The 15,265-nt window shown below is 33.4% G+C and overlaps 2 protein-coding genes across 2 annotated transcripts; one reads left to right on the forward strand and one right to left on the reverse strand.

Annotated features, from left to right (window-relative positions):
- The first annotated feature begins 2,174 nt into the window (after positions 1-2,174).
- LOC145971890 (uncharacterized) lies at positions 2,175-3,662 on the forward strand. The gene is made up of 6 exons (XM_083099986.1): positions 2,175-2,295; positions 2,380-2,441; positions 2,562-2,658; positions 2,758-2,929; positions 2,992-3,080; positions 3,161-3,662. The coding sequence occupies exons 1-6, from the start codon at positions 2,175-2,177 to the stop codon at positions 3,394-3,396; spliced, it is 777 nt and encodes a 258-aa protein (XP_082956112.1). The 3' UTR covers positions 3,397-3,662.
- A 6,024-nt stretch (positions 3,663-9,686) lies between these two features.
- On the reverse strand, positions 9,687-10,396 carry LOC145971891 (uncharacterized). The gene is made up of 3 exons (XM_083099987.1): positions 10,262-10,396; positions 9,958-10,122; positions 9,687-9,878 (listed from the first exon to the last, which is right to left on the reverse strand). The coding sequence occupies exons 1-3, from the start codon at positions 10,394-10,396 to the stop codon at positions 9,687-9,689; spliced, it is 492 nt and encodes a 163-aa protein (XP_082956113.1).
- Positions 10,397-15,265: the final 4,869 nt, after the last annotated feature.

The following is a 15,265-nucleotide window of genomic DNA, read 5'->3' on the forward strand; positions in this document are numbered from 1 at the left end:
AAATTCTTGTTTGACTTTATCTCGCAATTATTTTAGTTTTAATATAAAATTATTTGATAACCTAAAAGACCGTGTAAGTCCTAGCAGACAAAATTGGTCCTCTATTTCGCGCATGCGCTCTAAAAAAAGGGTACGCTGATAAGCGGCAGTACGCAGTCTAGTTAATATATAGAAGTCTGTGGCAGAACCCGAGCAGAATCTGCGCACATAATCTAATGGCAGATTGACAGCAGAAACCGAGCAGGATCTGCGCACATAATTTGACGGCAGATTGACAGCAGAAACCGAACAGGATCTGCGCACATAATCTGACGGCAGATTGACAGCAGAAACTGAGCAGGATCTGCGCACATAATCTAACGGCAGATTGTGAGTACGTTTACACGGCAACGTTAAATCAGGTTTAGTAACAACCGCTGTTGCAACTACTGGTGTTAGATGCCGTGTAAACCGTGCTTTACGCCGATGTTATTACACCAGTTGTAGTAACGCTACAGGTGTATTTTCACGTGCCGCTGGAACAAATAGTTGAAGCGACAGATTTGTCGCTCGTAATCCAGCAGCTACAATTTTGTAGTTTAGATCGGTTCAACTACAAAGCATTATTGCTCAAACGATGTGTCAAACGCTGATACATTGCTGACAGTGCTGCCGTGCTGTATTAATTGTATGTACTAAAAACACATAACCTTATAAAATAAGAAAAATTAATAAATCACATAACCTGACACGTTGAAATACAACTGCATAAAAGGACACATTGAAGACACGTAAATAGTCATCATCCAGTGACATCGAAAAAAAAGAAAAATTAGTAAATTAATATTAAAGATGCAAGATTCGAATAAAGAAAATGAAAATGATTACGTAAGTATATATACAAAAAAGTAATTTTTTTTATATAAAATAAATTCTATTTAATCAAAATAACTTATATTTTATATGAATTTCTTTTTTATATATAGACTATAATAAATTAAGCTATATATTTTGAAACGTAAAAGAATATTTTCAGTATTTTAGAACAATATACAACTTATGAGATATACAGGGTGGCCCATTTTAATCCATCCAGTCGGATATCTCGAAAACCAAGCCCGGGAGAGAAAAATGTTTCAGACAAAAGTTGTTTGGTTTCGAGGGAACCATAAGATGGTACCATTGGTTTGACCTTGAAGAGTCACGTGAAGGTCACTTCAATTTTTTTAAATAGAACATCCTATATATTTTTGCACATTCTTGTAGCTTATCTCGAGAGCTTTCCAAAACACTATAATTAAGTACTTTTTCGTTAAGTACTTTTTGAGTTATGAGGCTTGAAATAATTTCTTAATTTTACATAAACCGTAAAATATCTTGTAAAATATTCATTTTTCGATTATCTTACCTTAATACTTTTATGTACAAAATAATGAGAGGAATCAATTGGTGTAAAGAAAACACATAATTGTTTCGAAAGAAAAAATGTAATTTGCAATTAACAATTACATTTTGGGGGGGGGCTAAGGGGGAGGCCGCTCCTGGAACAGAAAAGAAAAAAGATGTGTTAATAAAAACCTAATCACAATAAGATTTATAAAAAGAAAAAAACACTTACATCTGTCAATCCATTCCTCTTCTCTTTCCTCATTCTCCTCTTTCTCTATTTTTCTTTGTTTTTAAGAAAAAATATGGAATTGTTAATTGCAAATTACATATTTTTTCTTCAAAACAACTATGTGTTTTCTTTACACCAATTGATTCCTCTCATTATTTTGTACGTAAAATTATTAAGGTAAGATAATCGAAAAATGAATATTTTACAAGATATTTTACGGTTTATGTAAAATTAAGAAATTATTTCAAGCCTCATAACTCAAAAAGTACTTAACGAAAAGGTACTTAATTATAGTGTTTTGGAAAGCTCTCGAGATAAGCTACAAGAAGAATGTGCAATGACAAATAGTAGGTTCCATTTAAGAAATTGAAGGTGACCTTCATGTGACCTTCAAATGACTCTTCAAGGTCAAACCAATGGTACCATCTTATGGCCCCCTCGAAACCAAACAACTTTTGTCTGAAACATTTTTCTCTCCCGGGCTTGATTTTCGAGATATTCGACTGGATGGATTAAAATGGGCCACCCTGTATATGCTATTTCTAATGTTTTGTAGATATATGACCTCAGACCAGTAATGACATGTGGACTCTGCGAAACCATATGTGATGCAGATTACATCAACCAACATGAGTGTCTTCAAGGATATCCTAATTATTATACTGACCCAAATACTTATTATTTTTATCCGATGTGTGGTATGTAAAAGTAGTATAAATAAATAACTATTATTTATTTAAAGGAATTTAAAAGAATATTCAATATCATGTAATAATTTGTAGAAGATGGAAGTATATTAAGAAGAAGTTCAATTGATCATTCAATTGATGATCAAGAAATAACGGTACAAGAAAGTTTAGAATCAAACATAACAAATAAAAGAAAAAATATAAGAAAAAAATTAAGTATTACAGAAAAACAGGAGTTGCTAGAATTAGAAGAACAATTAATTCTAGAAATATAGGCACGCGAAGCATTATGGAATCCACAATTGGATCTGTCACTTCGTAGCAGAAAAGCAACGGCACAATTATGGAAAGAAATTTCTGAAGCATTAAATGGTAAGCAAATACTCATTCAATAATAAAATAATTATAGGAATAGTATGCAACTCAATAATTATTAATATAAATTTGTTTGTAACATATGATGTTTTCCAGGAAAACTATCAGACAAAGAAGCAAAGACAAAGTTTAAATCCCTACATGATACATACAGAAGAATTGTTAGCAATGAATCGTTGGCTAGCGGTTCAGAAGGACCTGCTAAAATGAGCAAGTGGCAACACTACGATAATTTATCGTTTTTGCGTGACTCATGCCTACAAAAACAGTGAGTATTTTTTTATATCATTCTTTCAGAACAATACTTATTAACTTATATACTGTTAATAGAACGAAATCAAATATATCATGCAGCATAGATAGTAATGATGAAGCCTCAACTCTCAGTTCTACAGATGTGGAACTAAATAGACAAGAAAGTATGTTTAATCTAATTTATTATAAATAAATATAATGTTGCATATTATTACATATATATTATATGTATACATTTTTTTAGAAACGAGAAAAGAAAGGAATAATAAAAAAGATAATTCAGCTCTCGAGAGAATTGCTGATGCCTTTTGCAAAAGAAATACGGAGGCACCCATTATCTTACCTCCAGAAAACGACGCAATTGACGCAATTGTATCTGTAGTGGAAACAAGACTGAGAAAACTTCCACAAAACATATTGGATGATACAGCGCAGAAACTTTTTCAACTAACGTATGAGCTCATAAAAAATATTTCTTGAAAAAGTTTTTGCGATGCATTATCGAACATGTTAAGTGTTTGTTTTTTAATTAAGCATTCTTGTTAAGTTTTTCATATTTTTACGTGTGATAAAGGCCCGTTTCTTCCATTCGCGGTTAACTTTAACTTCAAGTTAAACTATCTTAGGTTACGTTCCAAAACGTCCTCCCGAGGAAAATTTTACTCGATGGCCGTTCCGAAACTCTTTTAAGCCTTTCCGATTGGTTCAAATCGGCCATCGAGTAAAATTTTCCTCGGTTACTTACGTTTTGGAACGTAACCTTAATATCTTTGTTCTTTTCAGATACAGTCTTAAAAAAAGACAAAGGTATAGTTTAACCCGAGGTTAAAGTTAACCGTGAATGATAGAAACGGGCCATAGAACGTTTTCTGTGTTATAGTTTATATCACTAATTATAAACATGTACATGTAATATAGTCTATACTTTTATTTTTAAGTTTTTTATTTGTACTTGTGTTATGTGATATAAAACGTTTCCTGTGTTATAGAGTTTATATTACTAAGTAATACTATTATAAACATGTACATGCAATATAGTCTATACTTTCATTTTTATATAAAATAATAATAAATAATATAAATAACAAGTAAACGTCTTTTTCAATTATTTTACAACATTCTTTATTGTTAATGCTTATAAACAATAGCGAATATATCTAGATATATAAAGAATATATGCGAGGCTACATATTTTTTGTATTTTGAAAAATATATTTAGATAAAATCATTTTGCCAAGGTACAGATCCTTCATTATTAAAGTATGTACAAAACTTTTCCCTTATTTCTATACTTGATTTAGTACTCATATATGATCCTGTATGACGAATTTCACGATAGGCAGTACAAAAGTCATTATAATCTACATGATCAATTATACTTGTAGATATATATTCATTAGTGTTTATGTCTTGCTTTCTTAACCAATTATGCAAGCACACAATGGCTTGCACAATTTTTTCTGCAGTTTCTACTTTACTGATTATTGGTTTTCTTAATATTCGCCACTGATAGGCAAGAATACCAAATGTATTTTCGATAGTGCGCCTGGCACGGCTCAATCGATAGTTAAATACATTTTTTTCTTTAGTTAATCCGCCCCTTCCTGGATATGGTCGCAACAAATATTCCTTCAAAGGGAATGCTTCATCTCCAACGAGGCAATATGGTAGTATGGGACCATTTTCAAAAATAGTCTCTGCATTTGGTACATTTAGCTTTTTTTGTTCAAATTTTTTGCCAAACTGACATTCTCTAAAAATGCCACCATCGCTGCGTCTTCCGTAGGCTCCAATATCGACAAATGTGAATAAGTAATTGGCATCACATATTGCCATGAAAACAACACTATGGCTGTGTTTATAGTTGTAATATGTAGAGCCAGCATTAGCAGGACACTGAAAAAGTACATTATTATAAGTATACATTATTATAGTTGCGTTCAATTTGCAAATCAGAGGTGTAAAACTGAATGCAAATATTGTCAAACTGAATGAATTTATAATAGTATAAAAATACATACTTGAATAACAATGTGTTTTCCATCGATGGCACCAATACAATGAAGAAAATTGCATTGATTTTCAAAATCTGCTGCAATATGCAGCCAATCTTCCTTTGTTAAAGAAGATGGAAGAACAACTGGACACAACATGTTCCAAATTGCTTCACATGTTTCGGATATAATATTACTTATTGTTGTACATCCTAATAAGTACTGGTATGATATTGATACTATTGAGTCGCCAGAAGCCAAATATCTATATATGTGAAAAATAACTATATAAGTCAAATCATTTATAGCTTGTATTGTCTAATGCATTGCTTTCATATTTTTATGCATATTATATTAAAAGATGTAATAAAAGAAACCTTAGAGTCAAACACAAACGTTCTTCAGCACTGACAGGCTCTTTAATATGTGTCTGCTTTTGCAATTTCGGTCCAACAATTTGTAGTAAATTTTCCAGTTGCGTTGATGACATACGAAAATAATTCAGAAATCTTGCACTTTCTAATCTCACATTTGGTAAAATAGCTTTGTAAAATCCATATTGATCATGATTTTGAAAAAGTGGTGCGACCCAAAATTTTTTTTTTGAATAATGTCTTTTTTGTTTCTGATATGTCGATAGTAATATAATAAAAACGATATCATTTTCAAATTGTATTTGACGTTTTCGTCGAATTATTTTATTACAATTTGATATCCAATTATAATATTTTCTTTTGGAAGCTGCCATTATTGCTTTCTACAACACAACTTTATCGCTGCAATCTTTTTTCATGTGCACAAGCTGCTGCTGTAATAGTTTAGCGACAAAAGTCGTCACGTGATCATTTTTGTCGCTCAAATGATCAGTTTCAGCGGCACGTGAAAATGCACCTTATTCCTGCTGAGGAAAAGGAGTAGACTTACAAATCCGGCTTTAAGAAGACGTAAACGCTACGAGAGTTATAACAATCGTATTGCCAACCTGAATAATCAAGTATCAACGAGTGACGAGTACTAGTATACAAAAACTGCCAATAAATTAAAGTAAAGAGGAATAGTGATAAAATAAATCCTTGCGTGTAAACGAACATCACTTTTAGGGAGTTATAACTACGATTGTTACTAAACCAGATTAACGTTGCCGTGTAAACGTACTCTGTGATAGCTCTCTAATGATAGCAGAAATTGAGCAGGACCTGCGCACATAATCTGACGGCAGATTGACAGCAGAAACTGGAACAGGATTTGCCGTTTTCATTTAAACTATGCTATTAGGGCCTGGTTGCATAAATGTTACTTAACTTTAACCTTAGCTTAACTAACTCTGTCTCTTTCTGAAGGAGGCAAAAAGAGACGAAGAGTTAATCTGAGTTAATCTGAGGTTAAAGTCAAGCAACATTTATGCAACCGGGACTAAACAATTTATTGGTCTATAATGTTATTAAAATGAGAATTCTTATTCATGATTTTGAATGAATATAAAAATATGCTTTTATTTTATTATACAGGGTGAGCCATTTTAATTAACGCACGCAATTATTTCGGAAACAAAGCATTTTAGAGAAAAATGTTTCAGACAAAAGTTGTTTGGTTTCGAGGGGGCCATAAGATGGTATCATTGGTTTGACCTTGAAGAGTTATTTGAAGGTCACATGAAGGTCACCTTCAATTTCTTAAATGGATCCTACTATTTGTCATTGCATATTCTTGTAGCTTATCTCGAGAGCTTTCCAAAACACTATAATTAAGTACCTTTTCGTTAAGTACTTTTTGAGTTATGAGGCTTGAAATAATTTCTTAATTTTACATAAACCGTAAAAAATCTTGTAAAATATTCATTTTTCGATTATCTTATCTTAATACTTTTATGTACAAAATAATGAGAGGAATCAATTGGTGTAAAGAAAATACATAGTTGTTTTTAAGAAAAAATATGGAATTGTTAATTGCAAATTATATATTTTTTCTTCAAAACAACTATGTGTTTTCTTTACACCAGTTGATTCCTCTCATTATTTTGTACGTAAAAGTATTAAGGTAAGATAATCGAAAAATGAATATTTTACAAGATATTTTACGGTTTATGTAAAATTAAGAAATTATTTCAAGCCTCATAACTCAAAAAGTACTTAACGAAAAGGTACTTAATTATAGTGTTTTGGAAAGCTCTCGACATAAGCTACAAGAATATGCAATGACAAATAGTAGGTTCCATTTAAGAAATTGAAGGTGACCTTCATGTGACCTTCAAATAACTCTTCAAGGTCAAACCAATGATACCATCTTATGGCCCCCTCGAAACCATAAAACTTTTGTCTGAAACATTTTTCTCTAAAATGCTTTGTTTCCGAAATAATTGCGTGCGTTAATTAAAATGGCTCACCCTGTATATGTAATGCTCTGTTTATATAATTAAAGTTGAACAAAAGATACATTCATCTTTTGCTTATAAAAATTTGCAATTGTATACATATCGCAAGATCCTTAATTGATCACATTGTATGCCGAATTATACATCTATTTTAGAATTGGCAGTTTGTTATACTTCATGTCAGAAAAGTAATAAATAAAAATAAAACATAAAAACAAAGTTATTTTAGATACGCCTTAAAATAAATAAGCGCGACAAAATCTAAATCAAATCAATCTTAATCAATCTTAATAAAAATCTAAACATGTAATAGGTTTTTTATATAATGCCTTTAAATGTAATGAAATGTAAAGAAATTATGGACAAATGAATTGCCTTTAAATGTAATAAAATCGAAAGAAATTATGAACGAATGAATTGCGATCCATGTAAGAGGCATTTTTTTAACGACCAAAACGTTCGCACAAAGTAGTAGCAGCAGCTCTGACTTCATCATTTGACTAGACCTGTCTTTTTCCTGAATTTATTCTTGTATTTTCTCTGCAACAGAAAGATAATGGCAAAATAAATTTTTCGATAATACGTATACATAAAAAGATTATACGTTTCTAATAAAAAGACTATTTTTTTTAAACATTTTATTTTTTTATTTTATTTTAATGATAATTCTATAGAAAGATAATCGTCACGTGAATTTTATTTAGATACATTTGATAATAAATTTGATAATAAATGGACATTAATCTTCAAGATACAATCTGCTTTTTAAATGTCATGTAAGACGTTGAATCTTTATGGTCGCGGTTAACGCTGCGACCACGTGGTCAGGAAATGGACAAGCCGGGTGAGGGATTGGTTTGTTTCGAGGAAACGGAATGAGAAAAGCCCGGGAGTTGCAGGGGGCAAAATATAAATATATTCTTGTACAGAACATACAAAGAGTGAACACTTATGCCGCGGAACCGAGGCCGTAAATACGAAGCGCGAACACCGGTAGACTAACGCCGAAACGCGCAGTGAATATATCACTGCCCGAGGAAAACGGTTACGACTACAAGGCGAGAACTGAACGCGTATATACTGAAAAATGGCCTCTCCGAGCAAAGGCTGTTACTCTGTTCACTGTCGGTTTGCAACTGTTACTACCGCCGGTCGTGATCGTCAACCTTGAGGCGCGCGCAGCGTCGCAGCCAATCACGTTGCGCAAACATAGCGCACTAGCGCCAAACACTAGCGCCATTACATGGCGACAGACCTACACTAGCGCCATGACATGACGACGGTCTTACAGTCAGTCTTACTGTCGGCTGTTTTGATAACATGCACATTTTGATACATTTCCATGTATCGAAATGTACATGTTACCAAAACAGCCGGCAGTAAGACTGACATTTAAAAAGCAGATTGTATCTTGAAGATTAATGTACATTTATTATCAAATTTATTATCAAAAATATCTAAATAAAATTCACGTAACAATTATCTTTGGTAATTGTGAAGAATAGGGGTATCCTCACCGATTTCGCTGAAACTTGATATATTGACGTATTTTAGTGCTAGAACATGAATCTGTTAATTAAAATTGTCGCTTTTACTTACGAAAAAAGTTATGAAGGTCTAAAGTTGGCAGGTATTTAAGGTTAGGAAATCCGTCATACCGACTAAACGTAGTGACGCGAACATGTTTCTTGACTACGTGCGCATGCGTTTTAGTTTATAACAGCATGGAGCTGACACACACACACACACACGGGGGGTGCAAGGGGGGCTTCGGCACCCCCCTCCCGCACCCACCCCGTCCCCCTCGCTTCGCGTGAAAAGTTGCAAAGTGGAACCTCGCTTCGCGTGGAAAGTTGCACCCTACCGTAGGCACCCCTACCGGCGGGGTGGGTGCAGGAGGATGCAACTTTCCACGCGAAGCGAGGTTTCACTTTGCAACTTTCCACGCGAAGCGAGGGGGAAGGAGTGGGTGGGGGGCCGAAGGCCCCCCTTGCCCCCCCCCGTGTGTGCGTGTGTCAGCTCCATGCTGTTATAAACAAACGCATGCGCACGTAGTCAAGAAACATGTTCGCGTCACTACGTTTAGTTGGTATGACGGATTTCCTAACCTTAAATACCTCCCAACTTTAGACCTTCATAACTTTTTTCGTAAATAAAAGCGACAATTTTAATTAACAGATTCATGTTCTACGCACTAAAATACGTCAATATATCAAGTTTCAGTGAAATCGGTGAGGATACCCCTATTCTTCACAATTACCTTATCTTTTTATAGAATTATCATTAAAATAAAATAAAATCTTTTTACTATATACGTATAATTCTATTCAACGCATAGTTACATATTGCCAAATAACATGCAAAAATTATAGAAATAAGAAAGAAAAATAAAGTTGTTTCTTACTTTAACTAGTGAGTATATTAGCGTTCGGTTCATCATTCCACAAGTTTCGACGGATTATCCCATCGCCGAATTGTTTACGCGGACCACGTATTTTGCTTCGCAATCTTTCTTTTGCCGTTCGAAGAGCCTCCCGCATTTGCGCCTGGAATTCACTGCGCGTTGGCTTTTCGAAGTATCTTATTACATATAGCCTCTGAAAAAGAAATGCAAGTAACATTATAAGTGAAATATGCATGATAATGACAAATATGTTCCAAAAAATCATAAAAGACCATGCCATAAATTGCTATAACGAAACGCGTATTGTACATGGGCCGTTGTCGCTCTTCGCGGCCCCACCAAGTAAAAGAGGATGTAACTGTGTCCTTCAGTCCCTCTTTAAAGCATAAGTTGACGGCTTCTTTTAAATTAAAGCCGATGTAGCGAAAGTAATTTACCTATAAACAATATATTATAAATTAAAAATATATAAAAATGCTTATTATAAAATCAATTTTATGGCTTCTGCTTAATTGACTTTTACGTTATTCAGAATTCAGAGATACAACAAAGGGTATCATTTTTCTTTTTATTTACGACGTCGGAATAGGAATCATCATCGATGAGTTCGAAAGCCTCCATCTCTTCTACCGATGAGATTGGCAGGATAGCTGGCTTATGCGATATTTGATTTTGCATGTACTTTAAAATACTTTCTAATAGTATATTCATCCTTCTGCAAATAAAATATGAAAAATTAGTATTACTAGTTTATTAGATTTCACGTTTTAATAAAGACAATACATCTCATACTTATTTCAATTCTGTTTCTACGCGTGTTCTCTTGCAAACATTCATTGATATTAAAATGTTTTTTTGATAAATCTATTTTTAAATGTATATATATTTTTCTTTTACTAATAGTGTGTGCATTTCTATAATAAATAAATATGTGTATGAATATACCAATTGTCCATTTTCTCTGACTGGGGCGCAGGGATTTCTGCATGTCGACTTGAGTGGCTTAACGTTCTTGAAACATTCTGCTCTGTACTAATTTCTTCCGTACGTGTATTGTTGTTTATGAAGGAATATGTGGGTAAAGTGTGTGTCACACTAGATATGCGTGATACAATAGGAACAGTGGTATGAGAAATGTGTGGTTGAATGCTTGTGTGTGGTGAAACATTTGTGTCCAATTGAGTGCTTGTATGAGATTGAATGTTTGCGTGTGGTTGAAAGTTTATGTATAGCTGAACATTAGTATGTGGTAAAACGTTTGTGTGTAAGTGAGTGCTTGTATGAAATTAAATGTTCGCGTGTTGTTGAACATTTATGTATGGTTAAACACTAGTATGTGGTGAAACGTTTGTGTTTAATTGAGTGCTTATATGAGATTGAATGCTCGCGTCTGGTTGAACGTTTATGTATGACGGAGCACTAGTATGTGATGAAACATTTGTGTCTAATTGACTGTTTGTATATGAGATTGAATGCTCGCGTGTGGTTGAACATTTACGTATGATTAAACGCTCGTATGTGGTGAAACGTTTGTGTCTAATTGCTGAGTATTTGTATGAGACTGAACATTGGTATGTGATTGACTGTCTGTATGTATATATGTGCTGTGACAAATTATTCGTAGGTGTATGTGGTGTATGAGTTGGGTAATTATTATTGGAAGAATCAGAACTGGAATAGTCCTCTTCCAAAATGTTTCTTATCTTATGTGCATCCTTCTTGATATCTTCAACAGTGATGATACTTCCTTTTTTTCGTTTCTTCATCTGATGAGGTTATATAACGCGATGGTTTAGATATAATTCGCTTTGGCCGTTTTTCCATCTGTGTGCCTATAAATAAAAATACATATAAATTACAATACATAAGATGTAGCAGACGTATTTTATATTAGCTGTATAATATATGTGTATATATAATGTACGTGTAACATACGGTATAATTTTTCCAAAAATTGAATTTTTGTAAGAAACATATACTTAATAATTTCTTATTAATTTTTAATAATTAGTAATAAAATATTTAAAAAAATTATAAATAATTACATAAGTGACGATATTTATTATTATTATTTCTCTAATTATTTAATATTAAGTTAAATACATTTTATTGTACAGCATGTGTATATATACCATATTAGTAGATAATTTTGTAACATTTATTAGTAGATAATTTTGTAACATTTTTTAGAACAACTTAATATGATAAGTCTTACCTTTGTGTCTCATAATATTTTACATTTCCTTTTTTATCAATATTAAATGATATTGTAATCTGTTTCTGAAGATTAATTCAAATCAAGACAACTTCTTCATAATAATAAAGAAGAATTAAACCTGATAATAAAGTTATTAAGGAGATTGACAAAACAACTTGTACATGCAATATATATACCTTATGTTGCCTATGAGCAATACAAGAAAAAAGAATAGCAGAAAGGCAAAAACAACACAAAGTGCAACAGTAAATAATATGGCATGCTCCTCAATGACAAATTCGGCACTTCTTTATAAGAATGTGCAAGAAATATGGAAAAGCAAAAGAAGAAAAATTATAAATACGAAAGATATACAAAAAAGAAGAACGTCAAATTATATTCCAATTCCTGCAAAGATGTAATAAACAATTTAGAGGACAAATCTTACATTCTCTCGCTGTGTATAATAGCAGCGACTATATATTGAAGCACTTCCGAATGATTTTCTTCATCGCTGCTGCTATCATCCTCTAATGTAGAATTCCAAAGAGGCATTCTGTAACACTTAGCGCGAACTTCGTCCAAATGAATACGAACAATCTCGCTGCTTAATGTAGAACATTTATATACTTTTCTTTTTCTTGCGAGAGGGAAATCCGCCTTATGGATACCCCGTCCTACAGGCCGGCCAGCCAATCAAGGCAAGTACGACCTTCCGCGTCGGGCGGGGTTATGTTGGGCTCTCCCGGCCATCCAATCAAGGGCAGCCGGGCATACCAACTAAAACCCTCTCGGGACCATCTTTTGCCACTTGGTGTTCGGGCCCCGGGAACCGCGATCGCATTACTTCCGGGGCCCAAACTGGCATGCGCTGGTGGTCGCGCTTCTTCCTCTTTCTTCCTTCCTCTACTACTTCCTTCCTTCCCTTGCCTGTTTTCCCTGTGTCGTATAAACCCACACCCGTTTCCTATGTGTGTTAGTGTGTGTATGTATGCGTGTGCGTCAGTTTAGTTGTGTGTAAGAATATTTGTGTCCCTGTGCCCCACCTCCCCAGTACCCTACCCCCCATTATTACTACCCAACTCAAACCCCCTCCCCCCGTACCCCCATCCTGAAGCACCTGCTCCAACCCTCCTCCCATCCAAATCATTTCTTTATACAGGGCATTATTATTATCATTTCTTTATATATTTACTACAATCGTAAATTATTGCAAGGAAGTTGATTATTGATTCTTTTTTCCTGACAATACATTTCACTTGCAACAAATAATATTTCAATTTATAATTTATATATGTATACATATATATATAAATTATAAATTGAAATATTATTTGTTGCAAGTGAAATGTATTGTCAGGAAAAAAGGATCAATAATCAACTTCCTTACAATAATTTACGATTGTAGTAAGTATACAGGGTGTCAGGCAATTTTTGACCTTCACGAAGTAAGAAGGTAGATTAGCTTAAATTAAGAAGGAAGGTACTATACTATTTTGCGATATTCGCAATAATTAACGAAAAATTAATTAAAGAAGATCGGCCAATGCGCGTGGCTAGAAGCACACGACGGCGAAGGCGGTCTGACTGTAACATAATGGTGGCGCGCGGCGAAGCAATGATTGGGGAGGGGAGGAGCGATGAGTGTGTAAGCGCGTGGCGAAGGCTCCTCTCCTCCCCAATCACCGCTTCGCCGCGCGCCGCCATTATGTTACAGTCAGACCGCCTTCGCCGTCGTGTGCTTCGAGCCACGCGCATTGGTCGATCTTCTTCAATTAATTTTTCGTTAATTATTGCGAATATCACAAAATAGTATAGTAGTTTCCTTCTTAATTTGAGCCAATCTACCTTCACACTTCGGGACTGTCAAAATTTCCCTGCCACCCTGTATACTTACTACAATCGTAAATTATTGCAAGGAAGTTGATTATTGATCTTTTTTTCCTGACAATACATTTCACTTGCAACAAATAATATTTCAATTTATAATTTATATACAGGGTGTTTCATTTTAATCCGACCAGTCGAATATCTCGAAAACCAAGCCCGGGAGAGAAAAATATTTCAGACAAAAGTTGTTTGGTTTCGAGGGGGCCATAAGATGGTGACAATGATTTGACCTTGAACAGTCATTTGAAGGTCACATAAAGGTCACCTTAAATTTCTTAAATGGAATACCCTATATATTTTTGCACATTCTTGTAGCTGACATCGAGAGCTTTCCAAAACACTATAATTAAGTACCTTTTCGTTAAGTACTTTTTGAGTTATGAGGCTTGAAATAATTTCTTAATTCTACATAAACCGTAAAATATCTAGTAAAATATTCATTTTTCGATTATCTTACCTTAATACTTTTACGTACAAAATAATGAGAGGAATCAATTGGTGTAAAGAAAACACATAGTTGTTTTGAAGAAAAAATATGTAATTTGCAATTAACAATTCCATATTTTTTCTTAAAAACAACTATGTGTTTTTTTTACACCAATTGATTCCTCTCATTATTTTGTACATAAAAGTATTAAGGTAAGATAATCGAAAAGTGAATATTTTACAAGATATTTTACGGTTTATGTAAAATTAAGAAATTATTTCAACCCTCATAACTCAAAAAGTACTTAACGAAAAGGTACTTAATGATAGTGTTTTGGAAAGCTCTCGAGATAAGCTACAAGAGTGTGCAAAAATATATAGGGTGTTCCATTTAAAAAAATTGAAGTGACCTTCACGTGACCTTCAAATGACTCTTCAAGGTCAAACCAATGATACCATCTTATGGCCCCCTCGAAACCAAACAATTTTTGTCTGAAATATTTTTCTCTCCCGGGCTTGGTTTTCGAGATATTCGACTGGTCGGATTAAAATGAAACACCCTGTATATATGTATACATATATAAATTATAAATTGAAATATTATTTGTTGCAAGTGAAATGTATTGTCAGGAAAAAAGAATCAATAATCAACTTCCTTGCAATAATTTACGATTGTAGTAAGTATATAAAGAAATGATAACGTAATGTAAGATATGCGATAATAACATAACGTAAGAGATATGATATATATAACATAATATCTTATATATATGTATATTTATATAAATTATAAATTGAAATATTATTTGTTGCAAGTGAAATGTATTGTCAGGAAAAAAGGATCAATAATTAACTTCTTTGTAATAATTTTTATTGTTGTAATAAGTATACAAGAAAATAATTATATTTGAAAACTTACATGAGGCACTCGATTGTCCGGAACGATGGTAACTGTAGTAATATGTCCAGCACTTGCTTCATTATTTGTTTCCTTATTGATATTTCTTGAAATCTTATCTGATGAAATCAGGATTTCTTCAAACCATAATCCCAAGATGGGCTTGCTG

This window comes from Camponotus vicinus, unplaced genomic scaffold (assembly GCF_025532165.1).
Source record: "Camponotus vicinus isolate PSW18456_S1 unplaced genomic scaffold, iyCamVici1.0 SCAF_5, whole genome shotgun sequence".
In the NCBI taxonomy this organism is placed as follows: domain Eukaryota; kingdom Metazoa; phylum Arthropoda; class Insecta; order Hymenoptera; family Formicidae; genus Camponotus; species Camponotus vicinus.